The following is a 24,042-nucleotide window of genomic DNA, read 5'->3' as shown; positions in this document are numbered from 1 at the left end:
CGGATGATTTTGAAAATGTGCAGCCTCTTCAGACAGCACACGTTGATACAGTTAAATGGTTGTGAGTAAAGGTCAATTCCAAGTCCAAAGTCAAGGCCAAAAGTGTGACCGTAAAACCTTTTCAAAGATCAAATGTGGTTCCTCAGAGTACTATCCACTCACACAAAGGGCCCTTTAGAAACACTCCGTGTGCCTCTTGGCCTCTTCCTCCAGCACTGGGGCCTCCAGGCAGCTCCTCTGCCTCAGCGGCTCTGCAGCGGCACCAAGAACAGAGAGGATCTTGCAGGTGTGGGTTTGTCGAATGGAGTTGACTCACAAGAGGCTCACAAAGTTCTTAAGAGAATCTTATCCCCTAAATGGAGATTTTAAACCTTTTTCATCTCATGGTATACATAAACTAATTACTAAAATTCTTTTTTTAAATTTTATTTTTATTTTTTTAATTAAATCTTTATTGTTCAGATTATTACATTTGTTCCTCTTTTTTCCCCCCATAACTCCCCTCCTCTCAGTTCCCGCCCCACCCTCCGCCCTTACTCCCCACCCACTGTCCTCATCCATAGGTGCACGATTTTTGTCCAGTCTCTTCCCGCATCTCCCACACCCCTTTCCCTCCCAAGAATAGTCAGTCCATTCCCTTTCTATGTCCCTGATTCATTATAATCACCAGTTCATTCTGTACATCATATTATTTATTCACTTGATTCTTAGATTCACTTGTTGATAGATGCGTATTTGTTGTTCATAATTTGTATCTTTACCTTTTTCTTCTTCTTCCTCTTCTTAAAGGATACCTTTCAGCATTTCATATAATACTGGTTTGGTGGTGATGAACTCCTTTAGCTTTTCCTTATCTGTGAAGCTCTTTATCTGACCTTCAATTCTGAATGATAGCTTTGCTGGATAAAGTAATCTTGGTTGTAGGTTCTTGGTATTCAGCACTTTGAATATTTCTTGCCATTCCCTTCTGGCCTGCAAAGTTTCTGTTGAGAAATCAGCTGACAGTCGTATGGGTATTCCCTTGTAGGTAATTGAGTTTCTTTCTCTTGCTGCTTTTAAGATTCTCTCTTTGTCTTTTGCTCTTGGCATTTTAATTATGATGTGTCTTGGTGTGGTCCTCTTTGGATTCCTTTTGTTTGGGGTTCTCTGAGCTTCTTGGACCTGTAAGTCCATTTCTTTCACCAGGTGGGGGAAGTTTTCTGTCATTATTTCTTCAAATAGGTTTTCAATATCTTGCTGTCTCTCATCTTCTGGCACCCCTATAATTCTGATGTTTGTACGCTTGAAGCTGTCCCAGAGGCTCCTTACACTATCTTCGTATTTTCGGATTCTTTTTTCATTTTGCTTTCCCGGTTGGGTGTTTTTTGCTTCTTCGCATTTCAAATCTTTGACTTGATTCTTGCGCTCCTCTGGTCTGCTGTTGGGCGTCTGTATAATATTCTTTATTTCAGTCAGTGAGTGCTTAATTTCTAGTTGGTTCTTTATCACAACATTGAGGGTCTCATTAGTTTTCTTGAGGCTCTCATCAAGTTTATCAGCAGTTTCTAGAAAATTATTGAAAGCCCTTAAAAGTGCGTTTTTTAGCTCTATATCCTCCATTTCTGTCATGTTTTTTTGTCTCCGCATTTTTTATGCTTTCTTGGTGCACCCCCTTGTGGTCTTTGTGCACAGTCTTGTTGTAGTTAAGCCTTGATTGTTGTCGGCAATACTGGGGGTGAATTGACCTCCAGGCTAACTGGCTATGAGAGTCAGCTGTGTCTGCAGTGGGAGAGCTTCTGTGCTGAATCTCTAGGGCAGTGCTAATCTAGCCTTTGCCTGAGGCTATCCGGCAAATGCCTCTGTGCAGGGCTTGGGCGGGGCGGGTCCCAGGGGATCTACAGGGCGGGTGGAGTGAGCAGTTATGGCTGCTCTCAGTTCTGTCCCCAGTGGCTCTGCAACCGCTGCAAACCTCAGAGAGAAAGCTGCCTTCCCGCTTCTCCCGTATGAGTCTGGGTCCCTAGAGACTCGCCCGGATCTGGAGCTCAGAGTCTGAAACTCCCTCCCGATTGAAAACAACAACCATGCCCTCCGCCGCCAGCCCGCTCCACATGCACTCCGCACCTTAGTATTTCACTTCAGCACTGTGCCTCCTCTCAGTCTCGTCTGGTTTCCTCTTTCCTCCTAGTTGTAGAACTTCCACTCAGCCAGCCTTCCTGTGGTTCTGGATGATGTCTGTTCCGCCTTTTAGTTGTATTTTTGAAGTGGTTGTTCGAGGCAGCAAACTCTGGCGTTAACCTATGCCACCATCTTGGGAGTCTAATTACTAAAATTCTGTGGCACACCAAAGAATGTATTTTTTGTCATTTTGACACACAAAAAAATAGGTATAATTTTGATTCATTCACACCGGATGGCTATTGTTGTATTGGCTGTTGTCATTTTTTTACTTGACAATCTAAGGGAAAAGAGATCAGTGCCCCTGACTAAAAAGTCAGGTATTGCATATTTTAAAAGTTTTGTGGCACACCAGTTGAAAATATCTACCCTAAAACACTGCCAGTTTAGACTGAGAGGGATGAAATAATACAAAATGATGTTATTTGGAGAGTATAGTATTGGATGGTATGTTCCCCAAAATATCCAGAACTAATCGTTATTTTAAAAAAATAACTCACTATAAAGATCAAAACCTAAAAAACCCAAACCCACTTTGTTAATTTTAACTTAATTTTTAAAATGAGAATTAACAGTATTAGCTGTAACAAGTAAAAACAGTTGTCCAACACAAAACATTTTATATGCAAATAATAGTCACCCAAGACCCACATGACTCCATCTCCCCTACTGCCACCTCCTGAAGTTCTTAATATGGGTCAGGGTAGCCTTGAATTGGGAGTCAGGGGATTTGGGTTTCAGGCCTTGAGCTGTCAGCACTGTGACTTTGGGCAAATCTCTGAACCTTATCCATAGTTTTCCCACTTGTAAAATGACAATGATCAATGATAATCAGTCCCAATCCAGGAACCACTATTTACCTTTACTAATTAATTTGAAATATAATTTCAGGATGAAAAATTATAAAGTTATCTTTTAATAATTTTTAATATGCCCATTTAATATTTTAGTAGCTAAAAGGCAGTGTCACTCTCTCATTGATGTTTTTTAACTCAATGAACTGAGTAATGTAAATTATAAGACTTTGCATTTCTCCATGAGATCTAAAAAAATCTATCTTCAATTTGGAAGGGGGACACGGGGACCAATAAATGCTCTCATGTATCTTGAATTGTGGAGTGAAGATTGCTTGCCTCTGGATGACGCTGTCTCACCAGGACACCTTTCCATGCTAACGTTGTGTGGCTCTGTCCCAACTTTGCCCTTAGACTCGCGTATCTTTCCTCATACTCTCGTGCTTCAGACACCATTCTTGTCCTGGCCGGTTTTGCCCAGTGGATAGAACATTGGCCCACAGACCGAAGGGTCCTGGGTTTGATTCCAGTCAAGGGCACATGCCTGGTCGGGGCTTGTGCAGGAGGCAACCAATCGATGTGTTTCTCTCACATCAATATTTCTCTCTGCCTTTCTCTCTCTCTTCAATTCTCTCTAAAAATGGAAAAATATCCTCAGCTGAAGATAAAAAAACACAAAAAACTATCCTTGCCCCACCCAAATAGTCACCTTATCTATAGAAAATCCTAATATGCAAATAGACTGAACGGCAGGACAACCAAACAACCAAGCAACTGAACAACCGGTCACTATGACGTGCGCTGACCACCAGGGGGTGCGCACAGAACATGGCGGATGTTGGCAGCAGGTGGCAGAGTGCAGAACATGGCAGGCATCGGCTGTGGCAGGATGGTGGAGCAGATGAGCAGGCGCACCAGACCAAGGCAGGGCACTGGTTGCTGTCATCAGGGCGAGCCTCTGGTGGTTACTGAAAATTCTTTGCTCCCGGCGCTGTGGTCCCACCGGGCACTTGCACCTGCTGCTGGTGCCAGCCCTGCTCACACCTGCTGCTGGCACCAGAGCCGCCGCTTGCACCTGCTGCCAGCACCCAGCACAGGCCCTGATCACTCGGTGCCGTCAGTGGGTGCGAGCGGTGGCTGCAGGCGCCAATCACCCCTCAGGGCTTCTCCACCTCCCCCTGCTCCTCAGGGGTGATCTGGGCAGCAGCCACCACTCGTACCCACTGACGGTGCCGGCCCCGCTCACACTACTGCTGGTGCTGGACCCAATTGCTCTGCACTGTCAGTGGGTGCGAGCGGGGCCAGCGCCGTCAGCGTGTGGGAGTGGCGGTGGCAGGAGCGGGGCTGCTGGCAGATAGGGGACCGGGGGCCATGGCGGGAGGGGTCAGGTGGGGATGCGGAGGATGGGCCAAGACCCGCCCCTCTGCCCACCACAGCCTCGCGGCCCACAGTTCCTTTCAAGGTGCACTAATTCTTGCACTGGGCCCCTAGTCTATATATAAGAGGCTAAGCGACCGAATGACTGAATGACCGAATGACCGTAATGATCAGAATGACCAGTGGCTATGATGCTCACTGACCACCAAGGGGCAGATGCTCAATGCAGGAGCTGCCCCCTGGTGGTCAGTGCGCTCCCACAGTGGGAACGCCGCTCAGCTGACTGACCCATCCTGGCAGCTTACCAGCCTGGCGACAGCCACTCACTTCCTCAGTAGTCCTGTAGGTCCAATCTCCGGAGAACAGGCCAGGCACCAATGGACCAGCACTGCCGGCATGATCCTGACAGTGCTGCTGGCCTCCTGGAAGTCAGCCTCGGGCACCATGGCCACTTCCCCTCCCTAGAGACTCCGCAAGGAAGTGGGTGCGAGCGGGGCCAGCGCCGTCAGCGTGTGGGAGATAGAAATACAGAGAGGGTATATAATATGCACATTTGACGTGTGCAAATTTAGCTACACATGAAAGAGGGAAAGAAAGAATAATCTGCACAGTGAGAATGGTTCTGCTCTCCATTCTGTTCCACGTACCTCGGCACTGGGGTGATCGTGACACTGGAAATGGCTTTCATGTCATCCTTAAACGGAGATCCTCACCTTCGTGCTCTGGAGATGGCTGCGGAGTTCTAACCATCAGGTCTGCATACTCTTCAGCCAGGAACAAGGGGAAAAAGCTTCTCCAAACTGACTTTGCCCTTGTCCCCAAAAAGGTGCCCTCTTGTATGCTCCTCCCAACCACTCTGCTGACCTCTCATTGCTTAGAACTGGATCACATCCCCATAGTTATATGGGAAATCAAGGGGGGTTGATGTTTTTCTTAAAAAGCTGGGAACATTGCTACCCCAATAAAATCAATGTTCTGGCAGTGATCGTGAGTAAAAAGCAGTCTCTACTGTCACCACTTTTGTTTATTCTCATAGCTAAGTCATCTCTATATCTGGTTTTGACTCATGAGTAATAACAAGAAAAGAACTATGCATTTTCTCTCTCACTTTCATAATATAGAAAAATCAATAGAATGAATGTAATAAACAGTAGAAGCAGCTAAATACGTAAAGCATAGTCCACCTATGGAATGGAATATTATGTAGCCATAAAAATTTGAAAATTAGATTTAATGACGTATAAAATACTCATATTAAGTGAAAAATGAGCTTCCAAATATAATCTTATTTTCAAAAAATGTTATAATTGTATAGTATGTGTGTTAAATGTGCTTTATACACACACACAGACACATAGGGAACAAATGGCTGGGAATGTACACCATGATGCACTGGAGTGATTGTTCAGGAGTCTGCCAGGCTTTCCCTGCTGCCTCATTGCCTTACCCTGCAGCCACGTGAGAATGGAGTGGTGTACAAGGCAAAGGCTATGTCTTGAGAACCCAGGTAGACATAGAATATACCAGCACAGTTGAGAAGAAAGCAATTTATTATATGCCCTTTCTGCCCCATTTATTTTGACCTTCGTTGAAATGAAATTTCCCCAGGTAAATGTGCATTTTGCTTTAAACCCAAACTGTCCCCTCCTAGTAGAAGGCTGGTGATCGGATTTGACACATTATACTCAAAGCCAGAGTGTGAACTGCAGCCATCTCTACCTCTGTGTGTGGAGTGTGTGTGTGTGTGTGGGGGGGGGTGTGTGAAGTGGCGATTGGTGATGCTCAGCTTGCCTTGGGAGTCATTGTGGTATCTATACGTTTCAATGAGTTTCCATACAGTGGTTTCCAGGAAGCCTTGTTTGCCGAAGTGGGAAGAGAGTCCACTCGTAAACACAAAGGTCTCAAGTCATGTTAATCTTAATGCAATCACATGACCGTTATGTGGGGAAAGTGTTCCAGAATACTAGCCCAAATTGACTGTACAACAGCCATTTCCATCTCTGGGTTCTCTTTCCTTAATAATTCAAATCCAAAGATCTCATTATTTAATCCAAGGTTTTATAAATGTCCTTTTGAAATATGCTTTCTTTCTGAGCCTCACTGTCATCAAGTTTATGCCTGATGCTAATATGCATTTGACTATAATTTCTGGAAACCTTTCTATAGTTATTTTTATGCACGCCTCCTCCCTTTACATTTCCTGTGCCCCTGTTTTTTCTGCTCGGATTGCCTAAGAGTCTGTAGTGACAGCAGAAGTGAGTTTAGACCTTTACATAGTCAAGGTCACTGCTATTGAGACGCTGCTCTGTCAGTTTGGATTTGTCATTACTGGGGGATGTAGGGGGGAGATGTTTGCCTCCACATGCCTTCAGTCCAGCGCAGACTCTGAAAAGTGTTCCTAATCATAAAGCCTATCAGAAAGTGTGGTTTGAACAAACTCCAGAGCAACAACAACAAGAACAGAAATCCTCAGGGCCTGTCTGAATATACTGCCTGCTTTAATGAAAATAAGACTGATTCCCTTTAGATAGCCTCTGGCTATACAGAGGCAGCCAAGCCACCAGCACCTTGCACTGTTCATTAAAGTCACCTTTCCTTTGAGAAAGTCAACCTTTTTCCTCTCTGGCCACACAAAGAAGTTAGTATTTTCCAGCTTCGCTCATGGCACAACTTTGACTCAAGGAAGGGCAGTCAGGAGGGAAAGCTCAGCACACCATCCTGGGCTGGGACCCAGGGCTCTCCGTGGGAGTGCACGCACCTCAGTGTGAGCGGATTCACTGGGGCAGGGCATGAAAATAGCAGAATGCTCTCTATCTGTTTTTTATCTCATCCTTTGAATATTACTATTTATGTGAGTGATCTGTCATGTACAGAAAATGTCAGTATAATGTACATGTATATGCCATATAAACAAGTACATATCAAGTTGAAGGTACATAATCCAGAATATTTGGAGACCACTGGTCCGGATTACAGTTTATAAATTATGGGTGGTTTTTACCTCATAAAGAATAAAAACTCTTTTTTTTCTTCACTGAACACATTTTATTGGCCTTTTGGATAGAAATGGGAATTTATTTGCCAGGAAGGATGATGCCATCATACTTCTGCTGGAACCAGCGCATGGCCTCCTCTTTGCTGATTCTGTGTTTGGCCCCAATGCAGCCTGTCCTGCGTTTCTTGTCTGCGATGCTGAAACCTGGCCTACCCAGCACCACATAGAAGTCCAGGCCGTAGATACCAATGCTTGGGTCATATTTGATCCCCAGATCGATGTGTTCCTGGATCCCAAAACCAAAGTTTCCAGTATCTGAGAAGTTATTTTTTCGTAATTCATACTCTCCCACTTTTAGACCTTTCTCCAAGATTTCTTCTGCCTTGGCTCCACGGACTGTGCAGTGGACAGCAATCTTTTCATTTCTCCTGATGCCAAAGGACCTGATGGTGTATCTGGCTTTGGAGAAGACCGGGGTCTGGCCTGTGAGCTGCTCCAGGACCTTGGCTGCCCGCGTCAGTTGGTCCCCGTTCTCCCCCACACAGATGTTGAGGCAGAGCTTGCGGATGTGCAGCTCCCGCATGGGGTTCTCCTTTTCCCCTTGATCCGCCATGACGAGAGACAGGAAGAGAGCAGGAATAAAAACTCTTGCTCAAGAATTTCCTCTTGCTCTTGTCTAGCCAAATCTATAATAAGGGGAAGCTTTGTTAATACTTTCAGAGACACACATCACAGGGGGTAGGAGATATAGTAATCTGTTTTTGCTGTAGAAGAGCAGTGGACAAGATGAATTTTACCTTGAGAAGGCAGATTGGAAAGGTTTTATGGAACAGGCTTCTCAAAAGAAGACTGGCATTGAAAAATGGTGATAGAATTTTGATGAGAGAAGATGGGTCAAGGGCCCTTTGCGAGCTATGGAAATGGATGCTCTTCACAGATGTTCTATATCAAGTCCAGGGGCCAGACCCTCCTACCCACACAGACCAGGCATTGTGAGCTCCCTCCAGCTGAGAGCAATCCTAAGAGAAGGAAGGAATCGAGCCCTGCGTGGGCAGCCTCCCAGGAAGCCGGCCAATGTGTGTTTCAGTCCTGCGATTGGCATGCCCTAGCACCCACCTCAGGGGCATGATGAACTGAGTGCTGTTAGTTGTATAAAAGGCACCATTGCTTCTTTGCTATTGGGATCCAACCACTTTGAGGATGTTGGAATGATAGCAGAAATTTGATTTCCAGCATTGAGGGTGTATCCTATATAATAAAAGGCTAATATGCAAATTGTTCCCTCGACCGAGAATTCAGGGGGCAGGGCTGGCCGGCCAACTGCCCTCGGTCCCTCCCTTGGCTGGCCCCACCCTCCATAGGTGCCCCCCGCCACCCTAACCAGGGGCAGGGCTGCTGGCCAAATGCCTGCAGCCACTCCCCTCGATCAGCCTGGCCCGACCCCACCCATGCATGAATTTGTGCACTGGGCCTCTAGTAGGTATATAAGACAAGCTATGTGGGTATATAGGATATATAGGACAGGATATTTCTAAAACATCTTGGCACCTAAAGGCCCTCAGAACAGTCCTAACTCTTCTCCAGAATACCATATGGCGAACTTTATTGATCAGCCACTCACCCTGACTAAACCCTACTACCAACCCCACCGGGCACTTAGAGAAATTCTGCATTGAAATGCTTTGTCCAGGAGCAAGGAATCTGACCCAATAGCAGACAAAAGCGTCCTGTCCATTAAATACAAGTGTCCAGTTTCCAAATTAGTCCACTCAATGGTTTTCGACATTATTTTGCTTGATGTCTTTCAAATCTCTCTACAATTATTAGGTCTTCTGATCTCATGGAAACTTCAGCAGGCCAAGTTACAGTTCTTATAACTGAGGAAATTGGGGCTTCAGGGTTACGGGATGAGCCAGAGTTCCACTGCCAGTAAGTAGCAGATGGGGGCCTGAGCGCTGATGAGCCTGATTTCCGGGATTCTTGCCACTTCCCCACATGTCTCGTCTGCATCACTGTCAGATCCCTCTCTTAGAAGACAGAACCAAAGCCTGAGATTGGAAAAGTTTCAGTGTTAAAAAATTAACATTGAAACATTCCATTTTGTTTTATTTGGGGCCAAAGTGCCAGAATCACTAGCAAATTAGAGACTAAATAGACACAAACGTAATGAGCCAGGAGATGGTGGAAGTCTGCCAGGACCCATTCCTGCTTTGGGAATTCACATATCCTGCTGATTGAGAGAGATGCTGTTGGTTTTGGAAATACCGTGAGGAAGCACAATTGTGGGAGTTTTTCATCTCAAGTTTCTAGGAAGTGTAGTCTGAAGACAGAAGAGACTAGAGGACGCCCAGCCATGCATTGAGGCCTTTGCTGTGCTTGGTCAGGGTCGGACCCTTCCTCTTGAACACCGGCAAGCATTTACTTGCTCACTGACAGCGGCCTCTTCTTCCTGGGTGAGCATGTGGCTAAGGGAGAAGACTGGTTTCTCTTGTTCTCATGGGCTACACCGTTCAGGAAGCCCTACTTTGATGGTCGGTGAGAGTTATCATAGCCTGGAGACCCAAAATGTTAGGAAGTGTCCTTTCACCAGGGAATTTCCAGTGAGGTCAGCACATCTGTTGTCTCCTCATCGATAAGCCCACAGAAACTCAGAAGTGCAAGGTTCGTGTTTGCATCTGCGAGATGTGAGTGAGCAGATGCTTGTCAGCATTTCCACTCCCAGCCTCTCAGGTCCCCTCAGTCTCCAGCCCTTTGTAAGTCAACCATGAACACTCACCACAAGGAGCAATTTGAGGCCATTTCTTTAAAGGCTGAGAACATGTATTTTTTCAAATGATAGAGTTCAGACCAACGTGACCTTTCCCAGTGAGCAGCAGAGAAGGGGTGTGGCTCTGAAATACACAACACAATAAAGGGTTCTGTTTCCAAGACTGAAACTGGGTAGGGATGGTGTCCCTTAGGGACCATCTTTTTGAGTTTCACCCAGAAGATACAGAAAATTATGGGGATTCTGTAGAGCCCAGAACATTTTTCCCCTGAGGGCCTGGAACCGGGTAGAAGCAGGTAGCAGGCACAACAGTCCTGGATTTAGTTGTCAGAGACTCCCCGATTTCTGTCACACGGCCTTTGCGGATGACCAACGTTGGCTTTCTCAGTGTGACTCATTACCTATCTGTGTTTCTGCGCTATCTTCTTTTTGGGGAGAAGGCAAAAGTTCAAGCTGTAATGATTACATGTGGCAGTGAACCCTTTTGAACAGTTTCTTAGACATAGTTGGGATCTTGGCTTTTTTTCACAGAACAGCAATCTGTAACGGGTTAATGTGGCAAGAAGTCACGGCCTTCACAAGGCGGGCTGTTCAAAGGGGAGAAGGTAACTGCAGTGCTCCGGTGTGCTTTGTCTGCATACCCTTGTTCAGGTGACTTGTGGTGGGAGCTGTTACCTGGGCCTCATGCACCAGGAAGGTGTCTAGGAGAGGATGCATAGAACGGGGGGAAGCTTCTCAAGGTTTCTGCAGACACCAAAGATGCCTCTCGTGCTGGTGGGGCTTTCAGAGTCCTCCAGCTAAGCTGCTTGCCAGCATCCTGAAAGCCAAGTAGACCATCCGTTTCCTATGGTGACACATATGGGAGCTGGATCAGTTGCGTGCAGACCAGTGAACTGGATCTGCATGTTTTCATTGCACCAATTTCTGGGGTGTTAGGGTCACAAACAAACACTGTCCACACAGCACAAAACCGAAATGCTTAATTGCAAAAATAGAGGCTTTGATGGTAAGCCCCTGGCCATGCATTGGTGAAAGCTGAGTGAAATAGCAACTTTTAATGAGGCAACCAGCTTTGCTATAATAATACTAGAGCATTTCACAAACTAATTCATTTCAAGAAAGGCCAAGTAATTATGAGAATTAGAGGTGCTTAGGGCTGTGAGGAATCTACTTGGCCTCAGGTGTTGGGACATTCTTTGAACTCCAATGATCTTCACCACCTGCTCGTTCAGCCAACCTCCTCGGTGACCCCATTCCTCTTCTTATCATCTGGAAGTGCTCCACAACAGAACTCTCAGCTTCCAAGTCTACTCTTAGAAAACAACCGCCAAACAGTTCCTCTCTCTCCACAGCTGCTGCGGCTTTTTATTTGTATTTTTTTAACCATTTGGCTCATGACCTTCCGTGATATCTGCAGCCTCACTGGCACACCTTACCTTTCCTTTTGCATCCCATGCTGGCATGCCTGCAGTCTCCCACCTAGTGTGTCTTTGGGGACTTCGTCCATGCTGTCATTCAACTACTAAACAAACATTGACATGCCCTGCTGTGAGCCTCCTCTCAGCCACCTGTCTCCTGATCGTCCCCTCCATTCCACTCTTCTCCTTCCATTATGCTAAGTCATGTGCCCATAATAGTCTGTGCGTATCTGCATCAGTGAATTATTCTGTAATTTCTCAGCCTTCCCCACTGGATTAGTGTGCTCTACTTAGTCTACTCACCTTTGGAGGAGTACAGGTAGTGTTTAGAGTTAGACAATCTATCTCTACTGCTTAGTAGCTGTTAAGCTATTAATGTAGATTGTAAAGCACTTAGCGTAATTCTTTCTATGCAGTAAATGCAAAATAAATACATGTTGAATAAATAAATGTCACAGGAACACCCTTAGAAGACTCCCTAAATGGAAAATATTTATCCTTTAAGCACTTGTAGTGACAAGGAGCTCCTTCCATTGTTGAATAACTCTAATTATAGTTTAACTCTAACTATATGGTGCGACTCCCACTAGTTTTATTGACATAAATTACACCCCGCCCCCCTCAATGTCCTCTGCTATGCTGGGGAATCTTGGGGATCTCTCGGGGTCCCCTGTCATGTGTATCAGAGGCCAGTCCCTCGAGTATCTGGCTGCTGTGGGAGGGTCACTCCTGGGCAAAGCTAATTTCACTAGAGCTGCTGCCCCCACCACTGCGGCCTTAGGACAGGAATCACACCCTCCTCTGTACTGCTTTGCCAGAGTGTGGTTGAGGACTTTTTCCCACAATCCCTCAGGGCAGTAGGAGTCAAAATTTGTGAGATGTTGATCAAATCTTAGTGAAAGCAGAGGGACAGTGAATGGGAAAGAGCCCAACATGAGTCAGTGCCTGGGACAGGCTCCCTCCCCTGCAGCAGGAAGCCTGCTATTCCTGGCAGCTCACGGCCCCAGGGGGCACCTCGGGGCCTCAGGGTGCCCCCTTCCTGGGAGATCTAGGAAGTCGGACTCCAGGTCCCAGAATGCTCATTTCCTGCCCCAGCACTGACCTCTGCTGAGGACAGCGGGCAGGGAGCCTTCCCATTCTTCAGGGGAAACCCCACCCGCATAATCACAGTGATTCATGACCAGTGCATTCCCCCAAAGCTCCATCATTCAGTCTTGCCTCTTGCTACTTGGTTGTTAATGAAAACAGTAGCTACCGCATCTGGTTTATCAAACAAGCCCAGTTCATAGAAGGGTCAACTACGGAATGCTTTTCTTTTCCTACAGTCACTGCCCGCAACTCTGCAGTGTTCACAGTCTCCCTGTGTGTCCTCTGACAACATCTTGGGCAGATCTCTAAAGTCACCGTCACGTTGGGGGGTAAAAAAAGCCTAATCCAGTCTAGTCTAATTTAAAACTTCAATCGTGCCCAGCCAGCGTGGCTCAGAGGCTGAGCATCGACCTATGAACCAGGAGGTCATGGTTCGATTCTGGTCAGGGCACATGCCCAGGTTGTGGGCTCAATCCCCAATGTGGGGTGTACAGGAGGCAGCCAGTCAATGATTCTCTCTCATCATTGATGTTTCACTCTCTGCCTCTCCTTTAAAGTAGATAAATAATCAATCTTTAGTCTTACTGTAATACACTGAGTATGTCCCCCTTCCCAGGCCTGGCCGGTTCCCCCACGGAGGGGCTGGGAGTGCCTTGGGGCTTCCCTGCTCCACGGGCACCCTCCTCTCCTACCTGCTAGCTTCCTCTCTGGGTAGAGCTAGGATCGACAGACAGGAGAGACAGACACATTACGTACCTGGGGTGGTAAAGCCCCCTTGGCCAGTGATGGCTGGCTTTTGGCTCCCTCTTTGTGGCAGGCATCCAAATCTGGCTCCCTCATTTGGTGAATTTCCCAAAGCCCCCATGGGGGCCTCCCACATCACCACTTCCACCATCTGCTCCTACTCTTGGTGATTCACGCCAGTGTTTCTTGTTATCAGAATTCCTGTTCCTGGCAGCAAGTTCTCTTGGGTGGGATACCAATGAGAGCCTGAGGCTTGGCCGCCTTCCACCGTGTCCCTCTGATCCCAGGGAGAAAAATCACGTGGCCATGACCCAACGCTAACTGCTGGGATGGAAGCTGCACTCTCCTACTTCTCTTTGCTCTGCCTCCTCCTCCTACTTGTCCTCCCCTATCAGATTGGACAGAGGGAGGCCAGCCTCTCTGTGGGATAAGGAAACACCCAATTCGTGAGAGAGAAGGGGCAGGAAAAGCATCCTTCACGATGTGGCACCCCAAGGGTACAGGCGACTCCCCAGGATTCTTCCCTCCTGGCTCTTGTCTGCTTCTAGGGACTGGGAACCGGTGACAGAGATGAAGGTTGGGGAGGCAGAGCCAGTTCAAGCCACTTCTTGATAAGTCCTGAGAGGGATGTCTGATCCCTGCTCACGTATCATTTATTGTTTGGTCCTTGACACTTTGTCCTCCGTGTTGGATTCCCAGAAAACTTCCCTAGAACGTGGTGTTGTTGTTACCCAATACCAGACATTGTATTCGCACCGTCATGTATATGATCTCATGTGAGCCTTAAAGCCCTATATATTATTACCTATTTTTTATTGGTGAGGGGAGGAGGGGGGAGGAGGGGAGAGGGGTAGATTAATTAAAAACACACACCTCAGCCCTGACCGGTTTGGCTCAGTGGATGGAGCGTCGGCCTGCGGACTCAAGGGTCCCAGGTTCGATTCCGGTCAAGGGCATGTGCCTGGGTTGCGGGCACATCCCCAGTGGGGAGTGTGCAGGAGGCAGCTGGTCGGTGCTTCTCTCTCATCGGTGTTTCTGGCTCTCTATCCCTCTCCCTTCCTCTCTGTGGAAAAATCAATAAAATATATATTAAAAAAAAAACAAAACAAAACAAAAAAAACACACCTCATAGTCACAGAAAAAAAATTCTTTTGAAGAGACCCAACCCATCCACCCAGACTCTTCTGGATCCTTGGTTTTTGATTCTGTTCTATTTTGGTTCCATACCTTCGCCCTTGGTCTCCCCACAGACTGGCATCCCAATTTCAGGTTTAACATCTCAGAAGCCTCTTCAGAACAAGTTCTCTGGTACTGCCATCTGGCCTCTACTATCCCAGCCACAGGGAAGAAGACATACTTTGCCCTGAGCACGGCCACAGCCTGTGGGACCTGCCAGCCTTTGCCCATTTCTCACCTCCTAGGGAAGGGACACTGCACACGTGTGATCAGTAGGGAAGGGACACCCACAGGCACTCCCAGTTCTTTTTCAGTCTATTCCAGGGAGATTCCTTGACATGGCTGATGAACGCAAGACAGATTCTTGTCCCTCTGGAAGGCTGGATCCAATCGAGTTTGGGAAAAAAAATTTGCACTAGACCAAGATTTATTCCCATCTGGTGATTCTCTAACCTTTTCTTATCAGTTTTTGCAACGACAGAACAAAGTTATTTTGGGCAAGGGTTTGTCGTTTATAGCTCAGTTCCTTCAGTTTGAACAAGCACTGCTATTTATAGCTATCTAATTTCATTGGCTTAATTTATGTATCTGAAAGGATCTGCACTAATTGTGGGCGATTATCAGGAGGGAAGTGTGCGCTCATGCCCCTCAGGAGATCTGTTTGTGGGCCGATGGTTCTAAAATCCCACTTTTTACCCAGTGGGTAGAGAATCAATTTTATGGATCTTCAAACATGCATAGTAACCATCATGAATAATACAGTTAAATATTAAAGTGGTAGTAGCACATTTTACATTTTTCTAGCTAAACACAGTTACCCATGTTTCTACTGTATATTTCCAAGGGTATTTCTAGTGTTACACAATACCAAGCGGGGCTTCAACCCTCTGCATAGATTACTAGGAGTAATCAAGGTCAGTGGCACAGCTGGGAGACACAGGCCTTGGCCACAGGAAGACCTTGTAAGGCGTAAGGAACGATAGGACTGGATTCTCTGAGACGCAGATGGAATGAAAAAGCATGATCTGTCCAAGCACAGCTCACCCTCCTCTCAGGTGCTTGATATGTATCTTTCTAATCCAGCCTCTCATTGGAATAGAGTTCTATTTCTTTATCAAAAGTTAGATGAGGGTACTCTTCTCAAAACGGGAAAGCATTTTTTTTTCTTTTTTAAAATATATTTTTATTGATTTCAGAGAGGGAGAGGAAAAGAGAGATAGAAACATCAATGATGAGAGGGAATCATTGATTGGCTGCCTTCTGCACGCCCCCTACTGGGGATCGAGCCCGCAACCTGGGCATGTGTCCTGACCGGGAATCGAACCTGGGACCCTTGTCTGCAGACCGACGCTCTATCCACTGAGCCAAACCAGCTAGGGCGGGAAAGCATTTCTGTTGCTTATAGAATACAGTTAGAAATTACTAGCTGCACTCCTTACCCACACTATTCCCCGCATGATGCCATTTTCTCTAACACCGGCTGCCAGGGTTCCTTTTGAGATTGGAGCAGGTGATCTCAACATCCTACACTCTTTCAGTAGAAAAGGTTCCTCCGATTCTTCCATCAGTATGTGCACCACAGCCCAGGTGGTGACATTACCTCATGGGATTCTGGTACCCCGTCTGCAGACAGACAGGCATGAAATGGACATCTTGTGTGAGCCTTGGAGAGAATGAAGTTAATTTTGAAAGCTACTTTTACTAAGTTAAAAACAGCACATTACAAAGAATAAGGCTAATTAGCCTAATTTCTTTTACTGACGTTTTTAAAAATAAGTTAATTACCTTGTACTTTATTTAGCTCAGGAATTATCGGCTACTAGAATTTTAATTTTTGTAGCTCTTTACTTCTAATTCCTATGTTCTTTGAGTTTGGGCAGACCCTATCCTCCCAAACTGTACACATTCCTTTTAGACACTCTTTTGGGGCAGAAGCAAAGAATAGATGTATCAAGTTTACTTTCATGGAATTAAAGTCATCAAAGTTCATCATTTCTGTGAGATGAGGGAGAATATGTTTAGCCTGAACTACAGCTACTAGGTAGGGTGTTCTAATCATACCTCAAAGGCACCCTTAACACAGCATGAAGAAAACAGACACATTTTAGAGGTTAAAACATACTTCAAATCTTTTAAAAATATATTCATTGGTAAATTCTTATTGTTTTCTTTTAAACACTCTTTTCATTCTTGATTTTTGCTACCTATTTTTGAAGCCATAAAAACTGTAAATTAGCAATGATCAAGTAAATGTAGTGTTTTAAAACAAAGAAAACAAAGTTATAAACAGCCAGATGTTTATCATGGTGGTCGGCCGGCATGGGTTAAGAATCATCAGTATTTTCTAACTGAAATGTGTAGAGAAACAAAGAAAAGAAAAGAAAAACCCCACAAATGTTTTGTCTTACACAGATCTGCTCTGCTGTGGTCCATTATGGATTCTACTCCAGCCTTTGGAGACACAGATGTGAGAGGGATGGGAGGAGGCACTGAAGGTTTCTAGGTGCATTGAATTCTGCTTTCCGAGTGAGTGTGGGTGTGCCAACCAGCTCTCAGCAAATCTGACTAACCTTCTGTGATGAACAGGGATGTGGTATTTAGCAAGGAACAGGCACTCCTATGATCTGAATATGAGGTGCAGATCCATTACTAATTTCATACTCTTTCTGTTTACTTTTATCAGCAAATTGCATTTAAAAAGCGCATGAACTATTCTTCCCAATTAATGTGTTTGGTAGCACTCTCTTAAAGGTTAACAATGACCTCCTTAGTGTCACAGCCCAACAGCCAGCTCCCATCCTGCTGGACTCTTACTGACATTACTGACGACCTCTACTCAGTGCTTCCAGGATATCTCTCTCTCTCTCTCCCCCCCACCCACCCCCACCCCTCAACTTTCCTTTCTCAGTATCTTTGGCAGCACTTGTCATTGTGCCTGGTCCATGAGTTAATATTTCCCAGGAGGTTGTCTTTAACTGTCTTCTATTTTTTACCGTTCTCATTCACTCCCATGGCTTCAACTACAATTTATGAGGCACCCATAATTCCAAAATCTGTGACCCCACTTGACCTGAGCTCCAGGCTTTCCTGAGCTCCAGACTTTTGTTTCAAGTAAATCCTGCCCAGCCCCCCTGAGATAACCTCAACAAGCCAGCAGAGCGCGTGGTCCCCACTCCGCGTGGAGCACAGCCTCCAGGATGGCTGCTGAGGTACCATGTCCCGCATGCACGCCCGTGAGAGAGGCAGAGGCTAGGTCTGGGGGCGGCACAGGTGGTAGTTCCTTCTCTGGTTGTTGGCATTTGTTTGGAAAATCATGCTGTTTTATATCACAAATGCCTCAAGGGTGGGAATCAGCCCTTAATTTGTCCTTATGATCACCTTGTTTTTAGGTGAGCCTAAAAATGTTAGTGATGATAATTTTTGTTGTATCAGAAAACGCTTGATTAAAAAAATGTTTTAACGAAACAACACATGATTTCTCTATCTTAAAAAAGGCCCGCAATTTAAGAACCAGATAAAGTACACTGATTACATTTGTTTTTGAATGTATCTGCAGCCATCAGTGCTCCTGCTGCTTCTTCCTCAACCTTCCACAATCGTCTCACAGCCCTCACAATGGCCCACACAAAGGAGCTGGCGGCAACCTATATTTTTAAATGTACAGTCTGGCTTTTCCTTCCACAATAAGGACAGAAACCAAAGCTGAAGCCATTATCACCCGCAAACTGATTCCTTCTCTGGGTTCCTATATCAGTGCTGTTTTTCTCTTTCCTAAAATGAGAAAAATAACGCCAAATTTGCTGGTTTGTGAAAAGGATTAATTAGGTTACAACTGTAACAGTGAAGATAGCCTTGAGAGCTTTAAGGACAGGTGCTTTTTCTAGAAATTTTCTACTCAGTTCAGGCAAGGAGAACAGACTAGATCAGCCGTGGGCAAACTACGGCCCGCGGGCCGGATCCGCCCGTTTGAAATGAATAAAACTAAAAAAAAAAAAGAACGTACCCTTTTATGTAATGATGTTTACTTTGAATTTATATTAGTTCACACAAACACTCCATCCATGCTTTTGTTCCGGCCCTCCGGTCCAGTTTAAGAACCCATTGTGGCTCTCGAGCCAAAAAGTTTGCCCACCCCTGGACTAGATTGTAAAATTAGGCTTTTCCCTCTGTAATTAATAAATAATTTGTGGGTAAAATTTGAAGATGTAAATGAAGGTAAATGACCCATGGTTTGAAATCGAGCTAATTTGTTTCCTTCACTGAATCCCTCCTTCCTCTAAACACACACAAAACTCACCTCGCCCTTTAATCAGGGGATTCTTTAAGGTTTATTCATGGATTATCAATTTATCTGCAACTAACTTTGCTGGTGGAGTCTCCTCTAGGGAGATGATTTCAAATTCGCAAGAACCCCAATTCCAGCTTACACCTTCTACACTGTCACTGGTTCAGTCTTCCTTGCTGGGCAACTCTACTCACATCAACCAACCCCCCAAACTGAACTTTTCTGAAATAGTATTGTTGAATACCAAGCTCTCTCCTCCCTACGTTCTCTTTTGGAAAGTGGTGCTAGTATTCCCTCCTTTTCCCAAAGGTCACAGCACGGGTGATGTTTATCTCATTGGTCAGTCTGTTCCTTTCCCACGAGCCAGACACATACTTTAACCTGTTATCAACTCCTGCCGCTTCAACGTCAACGATCGCTGTCTAGATAGTGTCCCTTGAGGACAGGGACAATATCTTTGTATCTCCAGTTCGTTGTGCCTGGATATTTTTAAGCAGGTGGTTTAGCAAATGTTTGCTGAATGAATGAATGAATGAATGAGTGAATAGCCTTCATTCTTGTTCCCCGTGGTCCTTATTCTCACAGCTCAAGTTCAGGTTGACCACCTGAAGACTGGGCACTGCAACAGTCGCTTCTCACTTTTAAATCTTCCCGTTGCTTCTTCTCCTTCAGAGCCAGAATCAAGCCCTTTGGGAGCTGCTGAGAACCCCTTATGTTAAGGATCCAACTTGTATTACTTGGTCTTCACATTCCAAACATTTTTGGACTGTTTCACTCCTCTCCTCAAAAGCTTCTAATTGCTTCCCAAATTAAATGAGAACTTTGCGTTGCAAAGGATTTCATCTAGTGGGCATTCTCTTTTCTGGATGTTTCATCTCTAATTCATTTACCTGAATTCTCTGCTCTAGTCCATTAAACTTCCCAGTGGTACCTACATGTGACCTTTCTGTTCTCTTGCCTGGGCCTTTCCCACACGCTCATCCCCAAGCAGCGCTGCATCCTTGCACTACCCTGCGTACAGACCTGCCTTGACAGTGGCGTGGCACTCACCTCCTTGAGGGAGCAGCGGCTGGAATCTAGACACACTAACAACTAACCGGCTGATCAAGACTCACAGAGAGCCTCGTGGTGTCTATGTGGGAATCTAGTTAGGCTTTATCTGCATGTTCAAGTGTCCACTGTGTTCAAGTGTAAAATGTTCACACAGTGCAGGCCACTCGTTCAAGGAAGTTTTATAGGACGGGGTGCACATGGACCTTGGCATCAAACAAGTAGACTGGGCCATCACTACCTACTAGCGGTGTGATGACTCACTGCCCAACCTCAGACCTGTCTTCTCCTCTGCAAAACGGGGGAGAATTACCCCCCCCCCCAAGTGGGGGAGAATTACCCCCTGGAGGGGTGAGAATTACCCCCTGGAGGGGGTGAGAATTACCCCCTGGAGGGGGGGAAATTACCCCCTGGAGGGGGAAGAATTACCCCCTGGAGTTGCAGAGGAGGAAATGTCAGCAGTCGGTCAGGCGAGGAAGGGGAGGTTGGATGGTTAGCCCCACTACATTCATTCCCAGAGTAAGAGGATAAGCCTCCATTTGAGGTCATTTGCTTTACAAAGAACTAGTTCTCATCTTTTTAATAAGGGAGCATAGAAGAAAGGGACTTATTTCTCCTATAAACTATCATTCTTAAAATCTTGGGAAGTGAGATCCTTATTTCTTCTCACTTTTAAATATATTTTTTTCTTATCTTTGAATAAATTAGGTAACCACAAAATTATTTCACTTTGAAATGCTCATTTAAAAAAAAACTTGCTTTTTAAGTACCCCGAGTTAAGTGCTATCTGTCTATCCATTATGTGAGCTATCTTGTCTTCTCATCAGTACAAGTCAGAAAGATGTGGTCTAATTTCTCTAGCCATTGCATGCAAGAGAAATTCACACCATCAATATATGGGCATGTTCTTTCTGATAGGTAAACGGCTGAATTCAGAAAGGAAAAGGATATCCAATCCAATTTAACTGTTGATGGAAAACATTCCTCCATTATGTTGTCAGGGACCTGAGGGTAGAAAGTGTGTACAGTTGGCCCATGAACAAAATGGGGTTTAGGGGTGCTGACCCCCATAATCAGAAACCCACATAGAACTTTTGACTCCTCAGAAACTTAACTAATAGCCTACTGTTGACTGGAAATCTTATTGATAACATAGTCGATCAACACATATTTTGTGTTGCATGCATTATATACTGAATTCTTACAATAAAGGCAGGGAGAAGAAACTGTTAAGAAAATCATAATACATTTAGTGTTTATTGAAAAAAAAATCTGTGTATAAGCGGACCCACGTAGTTCAAACTAGTGTTGTTCAGGGTCAATTGTATTTTTTGGAAACAACTAAATGAGGAGGAGACCCAAAGGGCCTCCAGTACGAGAATATGGTACCAAGCGAACCACTTTGTCTTCTGGGAAGGATAATAGATCGCAGGGTATGGGCTAGACCACAGATGCTTGGTTTAACAGTTCACAGCTGAGGGCGGCAGGTAGTCTCAGAAAATTATAAATCGCCTCTGCTGAGCCAGTTACTGGTAAGATTCCACCCACGTATGTGCTACTTACATGTCTTCCTACAGACTAAAGCCCGAGTGACCTAGCAGCAGGGGTGTCTGTGACAGTTAGGAGAGAGCGTGTGCTTGCTTAGCGTTGTGTGTGGGCGGTGAGCCTGATACTTCAACGTAAATGTATGAGGTGCAAACTTTCAATGCAAAGATGACTCACAAGGTTTCAGAATGTGTAAATATGAAGCGCAGTCTGACTTCTACCGTCATTGGTGCTCACCCACAGCAACACCAGCCTGGGTCGATGCCAAATTGTTTGGACGACCAGGAAACTCACAGGACCTGTTGATGAGAGCAATTTGGGGGCGATTTTAACAGTTGTGTGCACACTACCATCTTGAAGCGGTGTTATATGTACTTAACCTGCATTCTGCGACGTTGTTTGATGGCGGCATTCAATTCACTGTTTCTCCCAGATTGTGAAGACGTAACATTGAAAAATTTATAGACAGCAGTTGTAAATAAAAAAACTAGACAGAGGCACTTTCTCACTCAAGTGTCTTGAATCAGGCAATGAAACAAAAAAGGATCCTAACGAACATTTTATATGAAGGCTGAAGTCAAACCAGGATGAGGACTGTATGCGATTCATTTCCAGAGCTCCTTGTTGGAGAGCTCCTTTGAGATGAACTGTACAGGTGAAACCTTCGGCATTGCTGAGTGACCCCTTGGGAGGGCATGATTTAGCTATCAGAGGAATAACCTGGGGAACTGTGAGCAAACAGACACAACCAGGAGACCCAGAATTCAACAGGATATTGTTTTAATAATAAAAAACGTTGTGGCCCTTAAAACACAGGAAGAATTTTAAAGAATAAAGGAGCTTAATTAACCAATTTTGTAAATGGAACAAATCATTATTCATTGTTCCCATAAAAGTGGTGGATAAAATCTGCTAAACTTATAGGTTTGTAAGTTGAACTTGAAGAATAAATTTCTGACTTTTTTCTAAACAAAAAAATAAAACATCTTTGAGGTGTTTTTTTATTTTTTTGTTTTAATAGGTCAGCAGAAACAGATGCCAGAAAAGACGTTTTAAAGCTGCAACTGTTGCAATATTCAAAATAATGAATTAAAAAATTCTTAGCCCTCCCATTCAGCTTTTGAGTTCTGGGTAAAATAAGGGTCATACCACAGAGTCCTACATTTAACAGCAAGGTTTTTGAGATTAAACATATTTGCAATAAAAATAAATTTCTGGATATTAGATCATTCTTTTATTAATTTTGCAGGCCCACTTGAGAATTTCATTTACAAAGACACCCAAAGATAATAACGAATAAATAAACTTGGATTCCCTGAACCACCCACCACCCATGCACACAGCTGGACCATTAGGTGGTTTTTTTAGTTAAGTAGCAGTTGCCATATTTGGTCATATGCTTCAAACTGTTAACACAGAACATTTGTGCAATTCTAACTTCAGCTATTTACTAACTGCATTCATTTCCCATAAGAGATAGACTTCCTAGTTTCATTAGGTTAGTACCCTGGTTCATTTTCTCTTGAAGACTCAGTGCAGTATTAAGTAGTCATAAGCAAAATAGGCATTGTGTCAGTAATGCTTAAACATTTGAGCAGCCAACCAGCAAGCCATATGCTAGGAAATTCCGTGCACGCTTATTTAGGTTTTAAATCTTTAGTACCATCCTATCCTATATAATAAAAGGCTAATATGCAAATTGTTCCCTTAACTGGCAGTTCGACCAGGGGGTGGGGCCGGCCAGCCAACCACCCATGGCCCCTCCCCTTGGCCAGATCGGCTCTGATCAGGGCTGGCCAGCCGGACCCCACCCGTGCACAAATTTGTGCACCAGGCCTCTGGTCAACTATAATTGTAAAGGTCTGCTAGGTGCTAGCATTCTAAAGCTTTTACCCAAGTGGTTTCACTAACTAAGGACAGGAAAAAGCCAATTTTTCTCCTGTCATGTGACAGGTTCAGTGAGACTACCAAAAGAACTACTATCCTGGTAAGAAGATCTAACTGGCATTCAGCTTCAAAATAAAACAGCAATGATTTTCTTTTAAGTGGCCTCAAGGTGAAATGCACAACCACTCTGGCTTTAAATCAGACCCCCGCAGCCTTCTGTTAACTGTTTCCATCCTGGTCCATCTATTGCAAGTCTCACTCACTAAACGTGCCCAGAAACATCGAATGCACTCACGTGTCTGCTCCTTATCCATCCCAAGTCTACGGCACACACGCATTGGTAGTTTCATCTGAGTGGTGTTAGTTACGATCCTACCAGGTATGGAGTTGCCGAAGGGCAAGCATCATGTCTTAGGTTTCTCCGGTGCCCCCCTCCCCGCCCCCACCACAGTGCCTAGCACAGTGCTTGACACACTGCAGCTCTTCTTTAATCTATGAAGCGCATCAATTAAAACTTCGTTGCAAAGCTTTTGCTAATTTTCTACCACAGGTTAGCTCAATTTCATAGAGGCAGCCTGTAATACTGAAGCCAAGCCACAGTAATATATTGTAAATGTTAAATCCTGATGTTCCTCTCATTTATTAAACATTTAGTTGGTTAAGTACAGTATTGTTTTTTATAGTTTTTTAATGGCTTTGTAAACTTCTTGTGAGAACAAACCAAATTCTCTCTGATAGGCCAGAGCCGACTGAGCACCTGT

General features: G+C 44.9%; 3 protein-coding genes across 7 annotated transcripts in view; 1 reads left to right on the top strand and 2 right to left on the bottom strand.

Moving 5' to 3' along the window:
* Positions 1-24,042, top strand: part of NEMP2 (nuclear envelope integral membrane protein 2) — a 250,910-nt gene that overhangs the window by 97,942 nt on the left and 128,926 nt on the right. The gene's annotated exons all lie outside the window — the stretch shown is intronic.
* The window catches only part of NAB1 (NGFI-A binding protein 1), a 79,761-nt gene that overhangs the window by 10,073 nt on the left and 45,646 nt on the right, over positions 1-24,042 (bottom strand). The window contains exons 8-9 of one of the 5 annotated variants that reach the window (XM_070421702.1): positions 21,572-21,693; positions 7,918-8,006 (exon numbers count right to left, since the gene is read on the bottom strand). The exons of 1 other annotated variant lie outside the window; for it this stretch is intronic. In XM_070421702.1, coding sequence (XP_070277803.1) covers positions 21,578-21,693 — 116 coding nt within the window. In that variant the 3' untranslated portion in view covers positions 7,918-8,006; positions 21,572-21,577. Of the gene's footprint in view, positions 1-7,917; positions 8,007-18,341; positions 20,855-21,098; positions 21,694-24,042 lie in introns of those variants that run through there. 3 more of the 5 variants (XM_070421701.1, XM_070421703.1, XM_070421700.1) reach the window with 3 other exon arrangements.
* LOC139014866 (large ribosomal subunit protein uL5-like) lies at positions 7,346-7,966 on the bottom strand. Its single transcript, XM_070421708.1, has one exon. The coding sequence runs from the start codon at positions 7,931-7,933 to the stop codon at positions 7,400-7,402; it is 534 nt and encodes a 177-aa protein (XP_070277809.1). The 5' UTR covers positions 7,934-7,966; the 3' UTR covers positions 7,346-7,399.

The sequence above is a fragment of the Myotis yumanensis genome, unplaced genomic scaffold, assembly GCF_028538775.1.
Source record: "Myotis yumanensis isolate MYYU_CA2020_CCGP unplaced genomic scaffold, mMyoYum1.0.hap1 SCAF_8, whole genome shotgun sequence".
NCBI classification, from domain to species: domain Eukaryota; kingdom Metazoa; phylum Chordata; class Mammalia; order Chiroptera; family Vespertilionidae; genus Myotis; species Myotis yumanensis.
The sequence above is the reverse complement of the archived record's forward strand: the minus strand, read 5'-3'. Positions and strand labels throughout refer to the sequence as shown.